Below are 19,794 nucleotides of genomic sequence, written 5' to 3'. Positions count from 1 at the left end.
GGACGGACGCACTGAGCCCCAGTCTCTCTCCATCAAGGGGAGTCACACTGACACTGTTTCAACTGGAGGAAACAGACATGAGCAAACGTTCACAGATCCATTTCTCAGGGCCTGACAGAAAAAGGATTTCTGGGGCTGCAACATCATTTCTAAATTAGAGCGACATGACGGACAGCACCAGAGGAAGCCAGCGTTTGCGTCCCACTTCATTCTGCTGAGAGAATCGAAACCCTGCAGGGACAGAAAACTGCTGGCAGACAGACGGCAAGTCTCCAGGGCCGTCACGTCCACCATCATTTATTGTAGACATTGACCTTGTGGGCGACCTGCAGCTTTATACACTGTCTGACTCAGAGAGGGACTTGAAACTGGCAGCACATCCACCTTCAACCCTCCAGTTTCTGACTCGTGTTCAAACACTTGCTGCAGCCGCTCGGGATCTGCAGGGCTGAGTCGACGATATAATCGGCTACAAACTCGCTCCGACCACAGATGGTTCCATTACCACTCTGCCAAGATGTAAGGAACAGCGTGTACTTATACTTCGCATTTCCCAGATTCAGAAATACTCCTGAAGTGAAACATTGCATTCTACTCAATTATGACGCTAACCAGGAGCAGAGTGACTGCTACATGCTAACACAGAGGCTCGTTCTGGTTGTTCTGTTTTGTTTTAACACTTCAGAGATAGCATTGGCCTGTTAGCTCCCTTGTAGCCTGTTAGCTTGTTTTTGATCACAAAAACAAGTCCACGGTCTATCCTGAACACATGGCGAGACTTTTACACTTTACTTTTCCATGAAGCCTGGACATGATCATGAAGTAACTGGTGCAAGTACTACATGAACTGTAAACAAGTAAATGTGTGATATTTGCAGGTTGACCCCCCCCCCCCCGTTGAAACCTGGGAACAGCTGCTGTTCATCAGCATGTACCTCTCCAGCCTGCCGCTCGCAGTCTTTAATATTCATGAGCCAGGCAGGGCAACTCGTCCAGCATGGCCTGCACCAGCTGAGAGCTGAGGTCAAAGGTCAGAGTGCGGCGTAGCTTGATAATGTTCCCAAAGACCAATGAGACTTCAGTAAAGTTGATGGACTTAAATCTTCTCCGCTCGTCAGGTCAGTGACCAGAGAGACTTCAGTTACACCCAGCGGGCCGGATGGGACGCGACTCTCAGAGATCCGCTGTGTTTACTCGTGAATGTGAAGCAGCTGCAACATCCTGGTGACATCATGAAGTCAGGATGACATCATGAAATCGTCTCTTGTGTTATGCTCGCTGGGTTTCAAACACAAAACGTCCCTGAAACTTGTCAACTCTAAAATATCAATGAAAACTTTCCATCCTGAAGCAGCTAAAAGTGCAGTGACACGGTTTTTCTGTGACAGCAAATCACCCCCTCCCCTCGCCATAAGTGACCCAAGCAAAGCTGCTGACACCATGATTCACCACAGCGGGACAGAAGGTGTGTGTGTGTGTGTGTGTGTGTGTGTGTGTGTGTGTGTGTGTGTGCGTGCGTGTGCACGCACGCGCTGATATTAGCAGCAGGTTGCAAACATGACCGCTCACCATTGTGTGTTGTTGCTTAGCCATATGTGTGCGTGTGTGTGTGTGTGTGCTGTCGCCGCCTTGGCTCAAAACGCCATGTCAGACCATAAATATCAAATGCAGAGAAACTAGATGAGCAGACAAGGAGACAATAGAAGGAGAGGAGAGAAGGAGAGGAGAGAAGGAGAGGAGAGAGGGAGAGGAGAGAAGAGGACAGTCAGGATGTAGATGAGCGCATCGGAAACCAACTGAACGCCATCCAACCTGCAATGCCATCTGACATCAGCAGCATCTCAAAATACTCACCTGTTCAATCGTCTCTCAACAGAAGGAAATAAGGATGAAGGGAAGAGGAGAAAGAAAATAGGAGAGAAGGAGAAGGAAAGCAGACAAGGAAGAGGGAAAGAAGGATGAAGCAAAGAATGGAAGGAAAGGAGGAGGTAGAAAAGGATCTATGGAGAGATGGAAAAAGACAGGAAGAGGTATGAAAGGAGAGAAGCAGGGGTTGATTTGAGCCGGATCTTGTTTGGGCAGGATCCGGTACCTCTGAATTTTGGCCTCCCTGTGTTCCGGTACTTATTTGGGGAGATCCCTACCTCTCGTAAAAAAAAACAAAACATAAAAAATGTGTTAAAAACGTTTAAAATAAACTCACACTCACTCACTCACTCACTCACTCACTCACACTCTCACTCACTCACTCGCTCACACTCTCACTCACACTAACTCACACTCACTCACTCACACTCACTCACTCACTCACACTCACTCACTCGCACTCACACTCTCACTCACACTAACTCACACTCACTCACTCACACTCACTCACTCACTCACACTCACTCACTCGCACTCACACTCTCACTCACTCACTCACTCTCACTCACTCACACTCACTCACTCTCATTCACTCACACACTCAATCACACTCTCACTCACTCACACACTCACTCATTCACTCACACACTCACTCACACTCACTCACTCACTCACTCTCACTCACACACTCATTCACTCACACACTCACACCCACTCTCACTCACTCACTCTCACTCACTCACCCACTCACACTCACTCACACTCTCACTCACTCACTCACACACTCACTCATTCACTCACACACTCACTCACACTCACTCGCACTCACACTCTCACTCACACTAACTCACACTCTCACTCACTCACTCACACTCACTCACTCGCACTCTCACTCACTCACACACTCACTCTCACTCACTCACTCTCACTCACTCACTCACACTCTCACTCACTCACTCTCACTCACTCACTCACACTCTCACTCACTCACACACTCACTCACTCACACTCACTCACTCTCACTCACTCACTCACTCACACACTCACTCACACTCACTCATTCACTCACACACTCACTCACTCACACTCACTCACTCACGTAAATCGTCTAAGTGCTTTGTGAGTTCATCAAATGAGGACGAGAGCGCCACCTGACACTATCTCGTCTCCTGGCTCTGCAGGGTGGAGCAGTGGTCCTCACTGTGGCCCCCAGCAAGAAGGTTGTGGGTGGAGCAGTGGTCCTCCCTGTGGCCCCCATCAAGAAGGTTGTGGGTGGAGCCCCGGCTGCAGCACGGGGTCTTTCTGGGTGAGTCTCCATGTTCTCCCTGTTCCTGCTGGGTTCTCTCTGGTACTCCAGCTTCCTCCACAGTCCAAAGACATCAAGAGGGACCAGGTTAATCCAGACTCTAAATTGACCGTAGGCGTGGCTGGGAGAGCCAATGGTTGTCTGTCTCTATGTGTTGGCCCTGCCATGGACTGGTGACCTGTCCAGGGTGAACCCTGCCTCTCACCTGTTGATGCTGGGATAGGCTCCACCCCCCTGTGACCCTTAATGTGTAGGAATAAGCGGAAGATGACGATGGCCTTTGTAAAGATGCAAAAACTGATGAGAGCCAAGACACATTTTCAGTCCCGGCAGGAAATGTGAGGTGTCGAACTTCCTGCAGCAGATCAGATCTGAACTACACCCAGAAACCCAGCAGCTTAAAACTTGTCGCCTCTTCCTCCACCTGTCAGCACTCCTCCTCTGTCTCCACCTGTCACCACTCCTCCTCTGTCTCCACCTGTCACCACTCCTCCTCTTCCTCCACCTGTCACCACTCCTCCTCTGTCTCCACCTGTCACCACTCCTCCTCTGTCTCCACCTGTCACCACTCCTCCTCTGTCTCCACCTGTCACCACTCCTCCTCTGTCTCCACCTGTCACCACTCCTCCTCTTCCTCCACCTGTCACCACTCCTCCTCTGTCTCCACCTGTCACCACTCCTCCTCTGTCTCCACCTGTCACCACTCCTCCTCTTCCTCCACCTGTCACCACTCCTCCTCTGTCTCCTCCTGTCATCACTCCTCCTCTTCCTCCACCTGTCACCACTCCTCCTCTTCCTCCTCATGTCACCACTCCTCCTCTCCCTCCACCTGTCACCACTCCTCCTCTCCCTCCACCTTCACTCTGCAGCCTCAGCAGGAGACTCAGGCTGATGCCCACCACCATAAATGATTAACAGCGAGGAAGATGAAGGAGAAGTGATGGCTCGGGGGGGGGGGGGGGTTGTCAAAATACAGGGATTGAGGGAGGGAGAGCGGGAGAAGGGGAGAGAGTTCTTCAGCTGAATAATGTATGATTGTTTTCTGTTCCCACAACAATCAGCCTGACAGGCCGAGAGGGGACGACTGTTTCACCTCTTTATTTAGGACACTGGAGCAGGTCAGTGTGGACTCTGTTAACCCTCACAACCTGACAACAGTCCGTGTAGCTCTTCCGCTGCTATACAATCACAAGGTACCCTTACATCGACTTCCTGGTCAAGTCTCATGACATTGTCTGCTTCTTACCACCAGATATGGTTTAGCTGGTCAGGCTAACTCTAGATAACGGTCCTGTTTTAGCTAGTAAGGCGAACACTACGTAACAGTCCTGTTTTAGCTAGTAAGGCTAACACTAGATAACGGTCCTGTTTTAGCTAGTCAGGCTAACACTAGATAACGGTCCTGTTTTAGCTAGTCAGGCTAACATTAGATAACGGTCCTGTTTTAGCTGCTCAGGCTAACACTAGATAACGGTCCTGTTTTAGCTAGTAAGGCTAACACTAGATAACGGTCCTGTTTTAGCTAGTCAGGCTAACACTTGCTAAGAGTCCTGTTTTAGCTAGTAAGGCTAACACTTGCTAACAGTCCTGTTTTAGCTAGTCAGGCTAACACTAGATAACGGTCCTGTTTTAGCTAGTCAGGCGAACACAAGATAACGGTCCTGTTTTAGCTAATCAGGCTAACACTAGATAACGGTCTTGTTTTAGCTAGTCAGGCTAACACTAGCTAACAGTCCTGTTTTAGCTAGTAAGGCTAACACTAGATAACGGTCCTGTTTTAGCTAGTCAGGCTAATGCAATATAACGGTCCTGTTTTAGCTGGTCAGATTAACACTAGCTAACAGTCCTGTTTTATCTAGTAAGGCTAACATTAGATAATTGTCCTATTTTAGCTAGTAAGGCGAACACTAGATAACGGTCCTGTTTTAGCTAGTAAGGCTAACACTAGATAACGGTCCTGTTTTAACTAGTCAGGCTAACACTAGATAACAGTCCTGTTTTAGCTAGTCAGGCTAACATTAGATAACGGTCCTGTTTTAGCTGCTCAGGCTAACACTAGATAACGGTCCTGTTTTAGCTAGTCAGGCTAACACTTGCTAAGAGTCCTGTTTTAGCTAGTAAGGCTAACACTTGCTAACAGTCCTGTTTTAGCTAGTCAGGCTAACACTAGATAACGGTCCTGTTTTAGCTAGTCAGGCGAACACTAGATAACGGTCCTGTTTTAGCTAATCAGGCTAACACTAGATAACGGTCCTGTTTTAGCTAGTCAGGCTAATACTAGCTAACTGTCCTGTTTTAGCTAGTAAGGCTAACACTAGATAACGGTCCTGTTTTAGCTAGTCAGGCTAACGCGATATAACGGTCCTGTTTTAGCTAGTCAGGCTAACACTAGATAATGGTCCTATTTTAGCTAGTAAGGCGAACACTAGATAACGGTCCTGTTTTAGCTAGTAAGGCTAACACTAGATAACGGTCCTGTTTTAGCTAGTAAGGCTAACACTAGATAACGGTCCTGTTTTAGCTAGTCAGGCTAACATTAGATAACGGTCCTGTTTTAGCTGCTCAGGCTAACACTAGATAACGGTCCTGTTTTAGCTAGTAAGGCTAACACTAGATAACGGTCCTGTTTTAGCTAGTCAGGCTAACACTTGCTAAGAGTCCTGTTTTAGCTAGTAAGGCTAACACTTGCTAACAGTCCTGTTTTAGCTAGTCAGGCTAACACTAGATAATGGTCCTGTTTTAGCTAGTCAGGCGAACACTAGATAACGGTCCTGTTTTAGCTAATCAGGCTAACACTAGATAACGGTCCTGTTTTAGCTAGTAAGGCTAACACTAGATAACGGTCCTGTTTTAGCTAGTCAGGCTAACACTAGATAACGGTCCTGTTTTAGCTAGTCAGGCTAACACTTGCTAAGAGTCCTGTTTTAGCTAGTAAGGCTAACACTTGCTAACAGTCCTGTTTTAGCTAGTCAGGCTAACACTAGATAACGGTCCTGTTTTAGCTAGTCAGGCGAACACTAGATAACGGTCCTGTTTTAGCTAATCACGCTAACACTAGATAACGGTCCTGTTTTAGCTAGTCAGGCTAACACTAGATAATGGTCCTATTTTAGCTAGTAAGGCGAACACTAGATAACGGTCCTGTTTTAGCTAGTCAGGCTAACACTATTTAACGGTCCTGTTTTAGCTAGTCAGGCTAACGCGATATAACGGTCCTGTTTTAGCTGGTCAGATTAACACTAGCTAACAGTCCTGTTTTAGCTAGTAAGGCTACCACTAGATAACGGTCCTGTTTTAGCTAGTCAGGCTAACGCGATATAACGGTCCTGTTTTAGCTGGTCAGATTAACACTAGCTAACAGTCCTGTTTTATCTAGTAAGGCTAACACTAGATAACGGTCCTGTTTTAGCTAGTCAGGCTAACACTAGATGACGGTCCTGTTTTAGCTGGTCAGATTCACACTAGCTAACAGTCCTGTTTTAGCTGGTGAGATTAACACTGGCTAAGGGTCCTGTTTTTAACTTGTCAGGCTAACACTAGCCAAGGGTCCTGTTTTTAGCTTGTCAGGCTAACACTAGCTAACGGTCTTGTTGTTAGCTTAATAGGTTAATATACTCAACCCTCTTTTAAATCTGTTAGCTGAATTCTTTTGAGACCTGCATGACATAAAAAGAGAAAACCTTTATTCTTTGTTGTGTGTGTACCCACACAAACACACACATACACACACACATTTTCTAAATGAATTTATGTTTCACTTCATCTAGTTTTTCTCTAAATGTCAACATCATCCCATTCACCTTTTCAAAATGTCACCACCTCATCTCCCTCCTCTTCTCTCAGTCTGTCTTCCCACGTCTCCTTGTATCCGTCCTTGTTCCCTTGTCTCCTCCCTCACTCATCACTCCCTCTTCCATCTATCTTCTCTTCATCTCTCTGTCTTCTTCCTCTCCTTTAACTTTCCCTCCTCTTTGTCTCCTCCCACTATGCTCTTCTCCTTTTCTTTCATCTCCTTTCCTTTCATCTTCTTTCCTCTTCCATCCTCCTCTCCTCTTTGTCCTCTCTTGCCCCCCCTCCCCCTCCCCCCCCTCCCTGCCGTATTACTGAACTGTAACTCATTTTTGTGGGAGTGTCCTAGCATTGTTTGTGTCAGTGTGTGTTTATGTATGTGTACTTTGAGTGTGTGTCTGAATGCGTGTTTGGTGGTTTATGGGCATTAGAGAGGGCTGGTGTATCAACAACACAGCAGATTTATATCAGCAAGCTCGCTGGCTGCCTCCACCCCTAGGGCCTCTGGGTAATCTAGGTGTAATTGAGCATTGAGAGGTTAAAACAAATACACACACCCACACACACACACACACACACACACACACACACACACACACACACACAGGACCATGTTACACCGCTGCCAAGATGGGACACACATCAAATGCATCAATGCACACAATGTAATACAACGTCATACTAGCGAGCGTTATCCCAGTTTTTCCTGGATTGGCTCTGACTAACACTTGGAAAACATCAGTCACATCAGCAGACTGTCGTAATGAAACCTGGTTAACTGCTCCAGCAAGTAGGCCAAACCTGAGTAGCACCTTAGCCTCAAGGACGTTAGCTCGTTCCTGCTGAGTCAGCTTGCTAATGCCAGCTAATGTGTTCTAGAGGTCGAGGAGTCTCTCAAACTGAATAATACCAAACACTGTTTTGGAGCTCATCCATGTCGTAGCAAAGGTATCTGATGATCAAACTCTTGCTTGTGTTGTACGTCGCTTTGAACAAAAGCGTCTGCTAAATGAAATTGTAGAAATTGTAGAATTGTAGACATTTAGCATCTCCATCAACCTCACGTGCATTTTTAAGATAGTAGTGCTGTGTCTGTGCCATTCAGTGGCGGCGCAACGGATGTCGACTGGTACAGTGGTGTTTTTGTGTGTTTTCCATGTTGGGAGCAAGTTTCCCAGCAGGACCGTTTGGGTTATGTGCCCATCACATATTCTATCCAGAAAAGAGAAGAGAAATACTACTTCAGTTACACTCACATTGTTCATGTACATGTTTAGAAGCTATAAATTGACATGTTTATGACATTAAAGCCTATGTTAACATTTACTAAGATGCTTTTAGAGACATGAGGGGTCGCTAACTTTCACAGCTAACGGACAGCTAGCATCCCCGGTGGTGAATTTGAAACTGTTCCTGAGGATTTACAGGGAATTACATTTTTAACAACTGCAAAGACCACTAGATTAGATGTTTCTGTGGTGGTTACATTAAACCCATTACCTCCGTGTGCATGCTAACTACCACAGCTAGCAGAACCTCAAATTTCTGATGACATCTCAGTTTTAAGGGATTCATCACCCAAAAAGTTTACTGCCTATTAAGTACTTGCTAATAGGAATCTTCAGGTCACTAAGATGTTTCTCCCTGCTCCATCACTTCTTAGTGACTCCAGAATGCAGGAAGAACCAGCCACGTATGTTTAGCTTGAAGCTAACAGAGACTGACGGCTAACAGCAGCAGAATTAAGTCACAAGAAAGTGATGCAGGTGGGAAAAACACTGGCGTGTTAGATGAAACTGCACTCAGATATACAGAATAAAGAGTATGGAGAGAGGGTGGGAGGGAGAGAGATGGAGGCAAGGGAGGGGAGGGACATTTGTGATTTGGGAGGAAAAAGGTGCAATGCAGGTATTTAATGCGTCACTGATTCAGGAATTGATGATTGTAATCAAGTCTTTCTGTCTCCCTCCATTTTTTAATTGGACTGCAATGGGGGGGCTGAGACATGAAAGTCGAAGAGGGAGACAAAGGGGGGACATGTGGCAGGACAAAAGACAGAGGGGGACATGCGGGAGGGAAAAGCACAAAAGGGAGAGATGCATTGCAGCAGTTTTAAGCAGCAGCAGGTAAAAAGAGCTCAGGTAGCTGATGACCTCATAACCTCCGTCCATGTTACCTGAACACTGTCCGTTCTAATGCCTGAAGTGGAAGAAGCAGTCTTTACTGCATGATTACAATACTCTACAGTCATTACTACTTTATTATGACTATTCAATAGTCATAACTAAACTACTACATAGTGCTTCACATCATTCCTACCTTATCACAATCGTCACTATATTATTACATGAATGAACGGCACTTAATCGTTACTCAAATATTCAGGAGTCATTCATTCCTACATCACATGAGTATTCATTAGTCATAACTTCATGAATATAATTGTTACATGTGTATTAAGTAGTCATTACATTATTACACAAGTACTCAGGAACATCAGTATTACTACATATATGTGTTCCCCCTAAGAGACCTACTCGCTCTTGCTGCTCAGTCGCATAACTGGATGCCATCGTGAAGATGAAGCGTAACGATTCAAGAGTGTTACAATCCAGCTGAAGGATTGATGAACGATTCATGAGTGTTGCTATCCAACTGAAGGATTGATGAACGATTCACGAGTGTTGCTATCCAATTGAAGGATTGATGAACGATTCACGAGTGTTGCAATCCAACTGAAGGATTGACGAACGATTCACGAGTGTTGCAATCCAACTGAAGGATTGACGAATGATTCACGAGTGTTGCTATCCAACTGAAGGATTGATGAACGATTCACGAGTGTTGCTATCCAACTGAAGGATTGATGAACGATTCACGAGTGTTGCTATCCAACTGAAGGATTGATGAACGATTCACGAGTGTTGCTATCCAACTGAAGGATTGATGAACGATTCACAAATGATTCACGAGTATTGCTATCCAACTGAAAGATTGATGAACGATTCACGAGTGTTGCTATCCAACTGAAGGATTGATGAACGATTCACGAATGATTCACGAGTGTTGCTATCCAACTGAAGGATTGATGAACGATTCACGAGTGTTGCTATCCAACTGAAGGATTGATGACAGTTAAAGTCTAACTGAATGATTCACGAGCCAGAGTTATGATTATTTTAATGATAAGTATAATTGGGGTATAAAGGACTAAAACTCATCATACCCTGATTCTCTCTCTCTCTCTCTCTCTCCATTACCTGTAAAAGTAAAAATCAGTTTATCCTCAATTTGAGAGGCATTAAGAAACTGGACAATGAAGAGTATCTGACATTTTCATGCAGTACAGTTCTGCACACACGCAAGGTCAGACAAGTGTGTGTGTGTGCGTGTGTGTGTTTCAGTAGTGTGAAGAAGGAATCTCAGCAAGGAGGTACTAACCTCCCACCACTGCCCTTTAGAAAATACACTCTCACTGCAGCATCACGCCAAGGACACGTGCGTGATGCTGCAACAGTAAAATTCCCGTTGCTACTCAGGAGCTCAGAGTTTCTCTCCCTCCTGGCCTCATGATGTGGGGCATCTGGACTGATGCTGTTAACCAAATCAAAGTGGAAAATAATAATGGATAATATTTTTTTATGTTTTGAATCTGAAAAGTGTGTTATTTCTGCGGACCAGTGTCAGTACATGGATGTTTATTGGCCCATTAGCCCCCCCCCTGATCCTGTACCATCCATCACTTCTGGTCTGCAATTGTTGTTAAGTGTACTATGGTACATTCCTGCCTCAAATGGGTCCCTTCAGGGACAAATGAAGTATTTTGCATTTTCAAATATTTCTTGCCATCTTTCTCTTCCTGCCTTCCTTTCTCTTCACTTCAACTCCTGCATTGATTGGTTTCTTTTCTTGTATGTGAACTCACCCTCCGCTCGCCGTCAGATGGTGATAAAACAAGACAAAGCACCAATTAAACCACTTAGACCCGAGTGTCTTTTCTTACTTCGGGTGTGTGAACTCATCCACCAGTGAGACTTCCTCCACCAGGTCTCCTCCTATGGAGCGCACCATGTCATAGAAGTCGTTGCGGGAGTAGGTGACCGGGTCGGGCGGCAGCCAGAAGGAGATATCGTTGTGGAGCGGCGGGTATTTACTGAGGGGCTGAGGAAGGGAAGAGAAGCATCATCGTCATGGTGACAGGCACATCAAGGTAGCCACTACAAGTAGAAGTAGCTTTAGGTAGGTTTCCAGCTCACAGATGCTTCCAAACAAGTTGGACTCACTTCACCGGTGCCTCAAGATCATTGGAAGAAATTCGCTACTGAATCTCTGATTTCAAGAACTCTTGTGCTGATATCTGAATCTTTCATGATGCTCAAGTCACAATCGTCAGATCAGGTGATCATAACGCCATAAAGGAGTCCCAGTCAGGAGAGCGCCAACACTACAAGAGCCATCGTTGTGTACGTGCTGTCCTTGAGCTCTGAAGCTGCTGTCCATCATGGCAGCAGAAGCGCCATGTGTGATTCCGGTGGTCCTGACCTGTGGACCCTCTGGAGTTGCAGGTTCAACAGGTCATATGTTGGTCCACCATCTTGGAAAGACTACAGCTAGCTAACTGCCTGAATGCTAGCATTTTGCTAACTTTAAACACTGTAAACATCATTAAAAAAGAAACTAGTGGTCAGTATAAGCAACCTGTGCAAACAGTTAGCACATGCTAATACCAGCCATCTTCGTTAGTGCTATGATGAGTATTAGCAGTTAGCGCGAGTGGCTAGTTTGACTTGGTAAAACCCTTCAATATGCTGCACTCAAGACAACTTCATTTGGGTCAAAAGAGCTCAAAGGTGGGAAAACCTTGTTGAAATTTACTGGTCCGTTCACTTACAGCATTACAAATGCTGTAATCTTTACAGTAAAAAAAACTACTGTTACAATTGTTGTTGTTTTTTTTATTTTTGACATTTCCCTTTCTCTTTTTAGTTTTTTGGAGGTGAGCAGACTGTTTGGTGAATTAGCTGAAGATGGTGGAGATCTCCAGGTCCGACCTCCTCTGCTCATATCGTGGATATTTTACCGTGCCCTTATTTGCTGTTGTTGGTGTTCACTGCTAGCATGTTGCTAATACAGGCAGTCAGCAAGCCAAGTAGCTGGTCTGAACAAGTACTGATGAGGTATGTAGTTATCCAAGATGGCAGACCCCTGCTCCGCCCTCACTTCCATCTTTGCAATGCTAAGCTAACGACGTGCAAATCTGGCTAAAGGAAAACTGGAGCTAGTTTAGAGCTGGATTTTGATCTGTACGGCTGACTTAATAGTCAGAAGGAATCGCCAGGCGGTGTTGACTGTGATGCAGAAGAAGAATGAGGAGCGGCTCGCGTCCAGTGAACAGCTGACATCACGAACAACGAGGATGTTTTTCGGCTTTAATTGGACGATTCTGGACGGGAAAGTAACTCGAATGAATTCTTTTACTGTGGGATGAAATGATCTGGGAGCATTTTCAGGTTTGGACTTGATGTCGCTTCATTATTTCTAAAATACATCAATTGCAAAGAGGGAAAGATTAAAAAGATAGAAGGCACGAGGGAGCACGAAATATAAATAAAGACATAAAAAAGATGGAGAGATGATGTTGGGGATGAGAGGAAGCAGCAGATAAAAGATGAAGACAATAACACATTAAAAGTTAATCAGGATGACAGAATAAATCGGATGTTTTATGCAACGACAGACGGAGAGAGAGGTCTCTCTCCTCGGTGACACCTCTATCATCCAGGAAATAACTTTTAATCAACAGGAGGAGAGACGGAGGCCACACGAGTGGATATCCCTGCCTCACTTTCCATGTTTGAGCTCCAGTGTAACCTAATGAATTGAGATGTTTCAATCAACAGAGTGACGTTCAGTGCAGCTCGTTGAAGGCCCTGACAGGACGAGGCAGAACGGAGCTGAGACAGAAGGGAGGACGTTGGAGGGCGTCCACACACGTTTGGTCAGAGTGTAGATGGATGTGGGGCTACTCAGGAGTCGATTCAACACCATTAGAGTCTGGACGGCTACCTGCTGTGTGTGTTTGTGGATACAAACATGGACACACACTCACAGCAGTCACAGTTCATTACCTGTGGAACCACAGCCGCCCTGATGTTGATGGGCAGAGGCGGCAAGGCTCAGCCCACAAGAGGTGCACTGACCCTGGGCAGGAGATGAGCCGTGATCCCCTGATCCCTCCAGAGGAAATGAGTTCATCAATAAAACCAAACAGCAGCAGGACAACAGGGTTTGTCCTCAGCTGACATCCCTCCGTTCCCTCATCCCTCCGTCATGTCAGCCTTCTCCTTCCTCACTCCTTTCTTCTTAAAGACACAACGTACGTTCAGCCTCCTTTCATTCCTTTTCTCTCTTTCCTAATGTCACTGTCCTGTTTACTTCACCCTTCTGCCTTTTCCTTTCTCTCTCCATCTGTCCGTCTCACCTCCACCTGCATCCCCTCCCACCCTTCATCCTCCTCCTCTGCTGTTTGTTCTCTGTGCCCTCCAACAGTCACTGGAGATGTTCTACATCAGGGAAGACCAGAGTCAGCAACAAGCACTGTGTGTGTGTGTGTGTGTGTGTGTGTGTGTGTGTGTGGGGGGGGGGGGCCATATATCTATCGATAGATAGATATATAGATATATATCTACATATATGTATATCTATAGATATATCTGTAAATCTAGATATATATCTTGATATATATCTATAGATATATATCTATAGATATATATCTATATATCTATAGATATATATCTATATATCTATAGATATATATCTATAGATATATATCTATATCTATATATCTATAGATATATATCTATATATCTATAGATATATATCTATATATCTATAGATATATATCTATATATCTATAGATATATATCTATAGATATATATCTATATATCTATAGATATATATCTATATATCTATAGATATATATCTATAGATATATATCTATAGATATATATCTATAGATATATATCAAGATATACAGACACATCTCACGTCAATGGCACAACCCTAATTTAGAAAAGCAGGAACTTCTCAACGCAAGACCACAGGAAAGGGATCAATAATAAAGTGAGCCCTGACGTACCTGGAAGCAGACGGGCTGATGGATGCTCTCCACTCTGAACTGTTTGAGGAAGCGTTCGTCTTCACTCCAGAAGGACCGGATGTCGGGGATCTTGTACAGGACCATGGCCAGTCTCTCCAGGCCCAGACCGAAGGCCCAGCCCAGCTTGTTTTCAGCGCCAGCTGCAAAACAGCACCAACAAATCTTTAGTACACATTTCCTGTGTGGTGGGGTTGGTTCCTGCAGCAGGATGAAGACTGATCCAAGAACAGCTTGAGAAGGTGCCACCACGCTGGAGCTGCTGAGGACCTTCACTGCTCCCTGATGGCCTGAACGACCTCCTCCTCACACGGCGACAATGATTACGTTGAGATATGAATACAGTCATACAGTTCATCTCTACAGTTCATAGAGTGCAGTGCATGACCACTTCCTGTTGGACTACAAATACTTAATCAAGCTCAGTCTGTTAAAACAGCTGATGATGCCACAGTGATGTCATCGGGAGTGCAGACGCCATACAAGTGGGTCCTAAATATTTGTTGTTATGTCAGAGAAAACCGACTCATAAAGTTTTGATTTTTTTGATCAGACTCAGCTGCTGAGACCTTCTACTGATTATTGCATTCATGTTGGTTCAGTCTTTATGAAATGATCAGGACTGAGTTCTTCTACTGTAGGTCTAATCAGGATTGGCTTGTTTCCATGACGACAGGATTTCAGATTGACTTGAACAATGAGTTGGTTGGAGTTTACAGTTTGCTCTCAATTCGTACCATGTAAAATAAGACAGATGGTGAACGAGCAGGAGCACGTGACGTCAACGATGGGCAGAAACCAAATGGTGCCCCCCGCCAATCACATTGCGAATCACTCAGCAAACATCGAATGTCAGAAAACTTGATGTGACACCGTCAATCATCCTGCTGCTGTTGCTCATTTCAGGATTAAATCCTTCAACTGCTTGGAGGCAGGTCAAGCAGAGGGCAAACGTTTGGGGGAAGAAAAGGCTGATGGGTAATTCTGGGGATTTCCAAGCGTTTCCAGGACCCAGATGAGAGGGAAGTTATCGGTCTCTCTGGGCCGAAGGCTAATTGAGACAAATCGGTTTTCTGTGTGATGTGTCGACCTTTGTCTGGGTCGTGAGCCGCAGTTTAAGAAACAGAACGGAAACGTTGAGGGATTTAATGCACAAGTTCATTTAGATGAAGAAGCGTTTCTCTGCCGCAGAGACGCTCGCTGCAGTCGGTCGGGCCCTTGACGCAGCACCAGTACCCTGTCCTGCACATCAGGTTTGATTCCATCAACGGTTTGAGAGTAATAAAAGAGGTCACAGCCACAAGATGGCGTTAGAGGCAACATGGTTGTAACAAAGAGTAGAAGAAGAGATGAAACATGAAAAACTTGAGGAACCACCTTCCGTTTGGGCAAGTAGAGCTCACTGTGTGTTTTGTCTTAACTCAGGTGTCCTCCCTCCTCCATCACTTCTTAGTGACTCCAGAATGCAGGAAGAACCAGCCACGTATGTTTAGCTTGGAGCTAACAGAGACTGATGCTAACAGCAGCTAAACTGTCAAGAAACATCTGGTCGCCACCTCTCCAGGTCATCTGGTGTAATCCAGGTCTCCTTGATCCAGATGGAGGATCAGGGATCTGCTACCACTTGGTCGTTCATGAGGTCCAGAGCAGCAGGGCTTCTGTTCTATTCATCAGGAAAAACGACCACCACGACGCAAACAGATGACCTGGAGGAGGAGGGACGTTCCTCTGAGGACAGCAGGTCCAGATCCTGGCCAGAGAAGACAGATCGAAGCCATCCAGGTCACACTGGAGTGACCGTCCCTGAACAGAGGAGGAGGCTCCAGCCGCAGGTGGGTGAGGAGCTGGCAGACAGGCTCCAGGTGTAAACAGATTGACTTCCTAAGTGTGCGTGTGTGTGTGCACTTAGATGCACTACGCTAATGGACAAACACACACACACACGCAAGAAGCAGGTGGACAGCGAGCGAGTGGGAGAAGAATTATCTGCTTTGATTGGAAATGTTTCTCCATATTAAGATGATGTGTAACGTGCCCACCACCACCCAGCACACACACACTTATTCCTTTACATCCTGGTCTCGTCAGTCTTGGTCCAATCAGCAGCCTTGGAATGTGCTTTCTATGCTAATGAGCGGGGGGTCAAGAGGTGACAGGAGAGGAGGGAATGCAGCAGAATAATCTCCACTTCATGATGTCACACACTCAATCAAGAGCCCCCACCCGCGTCCTCTTCTTCTCATTTCAATAATGTCCTGATCTGCTCTTCTTCGTCTCTTTCTCCTTGTCCGCTGGCTCTCCAAAGCTTCATCGGCGTATCTCCTGCTACTACTCTGAGAACATGTGATCAGCGAAACCAAACACCTATGCAGTAACAAGAGCGTCACAAGCATCCGCCATTTTCTGCCAGGTTAGCAGGTCAAACGCCTACAGCTAATCTGAACTACACAAATTAACGTCAGCTATGCGACATGAGACAAATCATGAAAGTGAAGCTTGATGCTAGCAGCTAGCCACGTGCCATGAATGTTAGCAAGTGCATTTGAGCTACATTAGCGTCTTCATGTTGTCCCTGCTGGCCAAACGTAAAAAGGGCCTCTCCCATTATTACAACAATAAATATTCCCAAGAATTCACTGGAACTGTTATCACACATTTCTGTGACAGTAACAAGTCAGCAGGTACAATCTGAAGGTCATTGCTAAAAGTCCCGCCCCTTTGTCTTGTCGTTTAGGCGTGATTGGCTCCCTAATTAAAGTACAAGAATTTTCCATCTGCGTTTTCTCCATTTCCTCATTTTCTCCATCTTTTTTAACAGTCTTTCTTCATCCTTGTCTCTTTTATGTCTTCATCTTTCCTCATCTGGTTTCCATTCCTCCCTAATAAAACATCACCCCCACACCCGTCTCCATTCCTGCTAATTATATTTGCCATGAATATATTTATGATGCATTATTAGAGCCTGCGTGCACTGCGGCGGCCGAGGTTGTGGTTTTAAGCGGCAGGATCGTGATTAAGTTTAATGATTACACAGGCAGCCGCGACAGAAAACACCAGCTGTAATTAGAGGGCCGACTGCAGGTTCCTGCCAGCAGAATCCAAGATTTCACTGAGAGTTTAAATATAATTTAAACTGATCCGACCAATAACACAAGAGGGAACTGAGGAGGCAAACATGGAATGTAGAAACGGTCTGAAACCAGGACGAACTAACATCAAGAAACACTGGAGAAGGGGGGGCGAGGACTGGTCTATTCACTGGGAAGGGGGGGGCGAGGACTGGTCTATTCACTGGGAAGGGGGGGCGAGGACTGGTCTATTCACTGGGAAGGGGGGGGCAAGGACTGGTCTATTCACTGGGAAGGGGGGGCAAGGACTGGTCTATTCACTGGGAAGGGGGGCAAGGACTGGTCTATTCACTGGGAAGGGGGGGCAAGGACTGGTCTATTCACTGGGAAATGGGGGGTAGGACTGGTCTATTCACTGGGAAGGGGGGGCAAGGACTGGTCTATTCACTGGAGATAGAGATGTGCAACATGGCCATAGCAGCCTTGTGCAGCGCGCTCAGCGATCTGAACGCTCTGCCAGCAGCAGGTCTGAGGAGCCGGAGCCATCAGCCACTCTGAGCGACGGCGGCGTCTGTGAACTGCTGAACGCCATCCAGAGCCTCTGGCAGGTTAAGTGATGCTGAGGAAAATGATGAGCGTTCACACGAGAGCGATTGCACGTCTGATGAGACACTGATGTAGAGGCAGCCAAGAAGAAAGACAGCCAAGATGCTTGAGTGGGGGGGGGGGGGGTGACATCACCCTCTCAGGCCTGCTCCATCAGCCAATCAGGAACAATTTTACAAGAGGGCCCAGGTGGTGCTGATGTGTGCGTAGCTGTCCTGCCGTCTGTCGCTGACATCATCACGCGTCCATCAGTCATCTGTCAACAGCAGATCTCGTGCTCTTGGTGCCTCTGGGTTTCAGAACACCAGAGACCACATGGAACCGAGCTACACACCAGAACACCGGACCCAACCAGGGCTGCAGCGTCAGAGGCCCTGGGCCAAAGTAGAATGGCTCAGATGAAGCTGGAACGAATGCAGAGACAAGAGAAAGAACTACAAAACCCAGAGACCACAGGACCCAGCCAGGACTACACATCAAACACCATTTCATTCGTTTATTCAATCATATGTTCCTCTCTTCCCAGACTCGTTCACACTTAATCCCTCGCTCTCCATCATCATCCACTCACTCTTTCTCTCCACCTTCATCATTTTTATTTTCCTCCCCTTCACGCCTCCTTCACTCGTCTACATCACCACCACCACCTCCTCCTGTTTCCACCTTGACTCATTCTCTCCTCTAATCCCCTCATTTTCAGTCTCCTTGCTCCCTCCATCTTTGTACCTCCTTCCACTCCTCCTCCATTCGCTCAGCTAATGTATTTCTCTCCAGCTGTTCCTCCTTGTGTGTCTTTTCATGTCCATGAGCACGTTCAGTGTGTAGTTCGCTGCTTCACACGTTCATGGCCACTTCAGAACCCTAACCACCAACAGTGACAGAACTTGTTCCGCATGGTCTCTACACTGTAAGTGGCTGAATTTCAAAATAAAAGTCCCTGTGTTAGAGGGTGAAGAGGAAGCTCTTGGGTGGTTGGATGGAGAGTCTGACAGGACGCCCTCAGAGGCCCATCTCATCCCTCGCTCTCATCCGTCACCATTCACGGGTCCAAATAGACTATTGGCAGCCTGCAGCCATTCACCGGCGCCATGATTTATCGATGGAACAACTTCCTGGCAGCTGCACAGGACGGGAATATGACCATGATTCAACATGGGAATCACACGGCGTAACGAGGGAAACGGACCCTCGCTTGCTCGACTGAAATTGATCTGCAGAACGGTGAAGCCTTTTACCTGCAGACGGACATGAGGACCAATCAGCTGGTGGGGACTGTGATCTGTGGACAAAGACATCTTTCTGGTTTCTGTCCAGAACTTTTCGTAATGAGCAGATTCAGTCGTTGATGATGTGACCGTCTCACCGTCTGTTACTACGCCGACAGACAACGTGCCTACAACCTTCAACAGGAAGTGTCCCTGCGGCGCGACGCCTCCAGTCATCAACATGGATCATGGAAACAATACGAGCTGACCTGCTATTGAGCCTCCGCACTGAATTAGTGATGAGGGCCGCATCAAGTATGCAGAGTGATTAGTAACCAGGCAACAGGAGGGTTTACCTCGCCATCTATACATCGATGTGAGGGGGCTGGGCCAGAGACCAGCTGACTTTAACTACCAGGTTCAGCTGCAGGTTCTTGATTGGCTCAGACACAATGACGTTTGTCTCTTACAGGTTCTAACAGCTCACAGCTTCTTCTGATTCAACTTGGACAGGACGTCAGCGCGACGGCTGGGATAGCGATACAGAATCAGGCGGTAACTGTCAGGCGGAGACATGTTTGGCCTTTCGTGGTGATGACAGACCCATGAGGCTGGTTAAAGCCTAATCCAGCACTGCTGTGGTTGTGTGTCGTTGTGGGCGTGTCCCTACGTGGGCGGTTTGTGTGGTGTAAGCTGCTCTGACCCAGAAGGGGGCGGCACGATGCACCCGAATGCAACACCATGCAAGTGTTACATGGTTGTCCTCAGGGTGAGGTTTGTTTTACAGCTCGGGAAAA

At 46.4% G+C, this 19,794-nt stretch overlaps 1 protein-coding gene across 6 annotated transcripts in view; it reads right to left on the bottom strand.

Moving 5' to 3' along the window:
* The window catches only part of fars2 (phenylalanyl-tRNA synthetase 2, mitochondrial), an 88,646-nt gene that overhangs the window by 21,679 nt on the left and 47,173 nt on the right, over positions 1–19,794 (bottom strand). For 5 of the 6 annotated variants that reach the window (XM_086192214.1, XM_086192216.1, XM_086192218.1 and 2 more), the window contains exons 8-9: positions 14,101–14,261; positions 10,965–11,122 (exon numbers count right to left, since the gene is read on the bottom strand). In XM_086192214.1, the coding sequence (XP_086048340.1) occupies positions 10,965–11,122; positions 14,101–14,261 (319 nt within the window). Of the gene's footprint in view, positions 1–10,187; positions 10,222–10,964; positions 11,123–14,100; positions 14,262–19,794 lie in introns of all 6 variants that reach the window. The other variant, XM_086192220.1, reaches the window with a different exon arrangement.

Source organism: Aulostomus chinensis, chromosome 21, assembly GCF_037954235.1.
Source record: "Aulostomus chinensis isolate RoL2024-O1b breed Wild chromosome 21, RoL_Achi_v1.0, whole genome shotgun sequence".
NCBI lineage: Eukaryota > Metazoa > Chordata > Actinopteri > Syngnathiformes > Aulostomidae > Aulostomus > Aulostomus chinensis.
The sequence above is the reverse complement of the archived record's forward strand: the minus strand, read 5'-3'. Positions and strand labels throughout refer to the sequence as shown.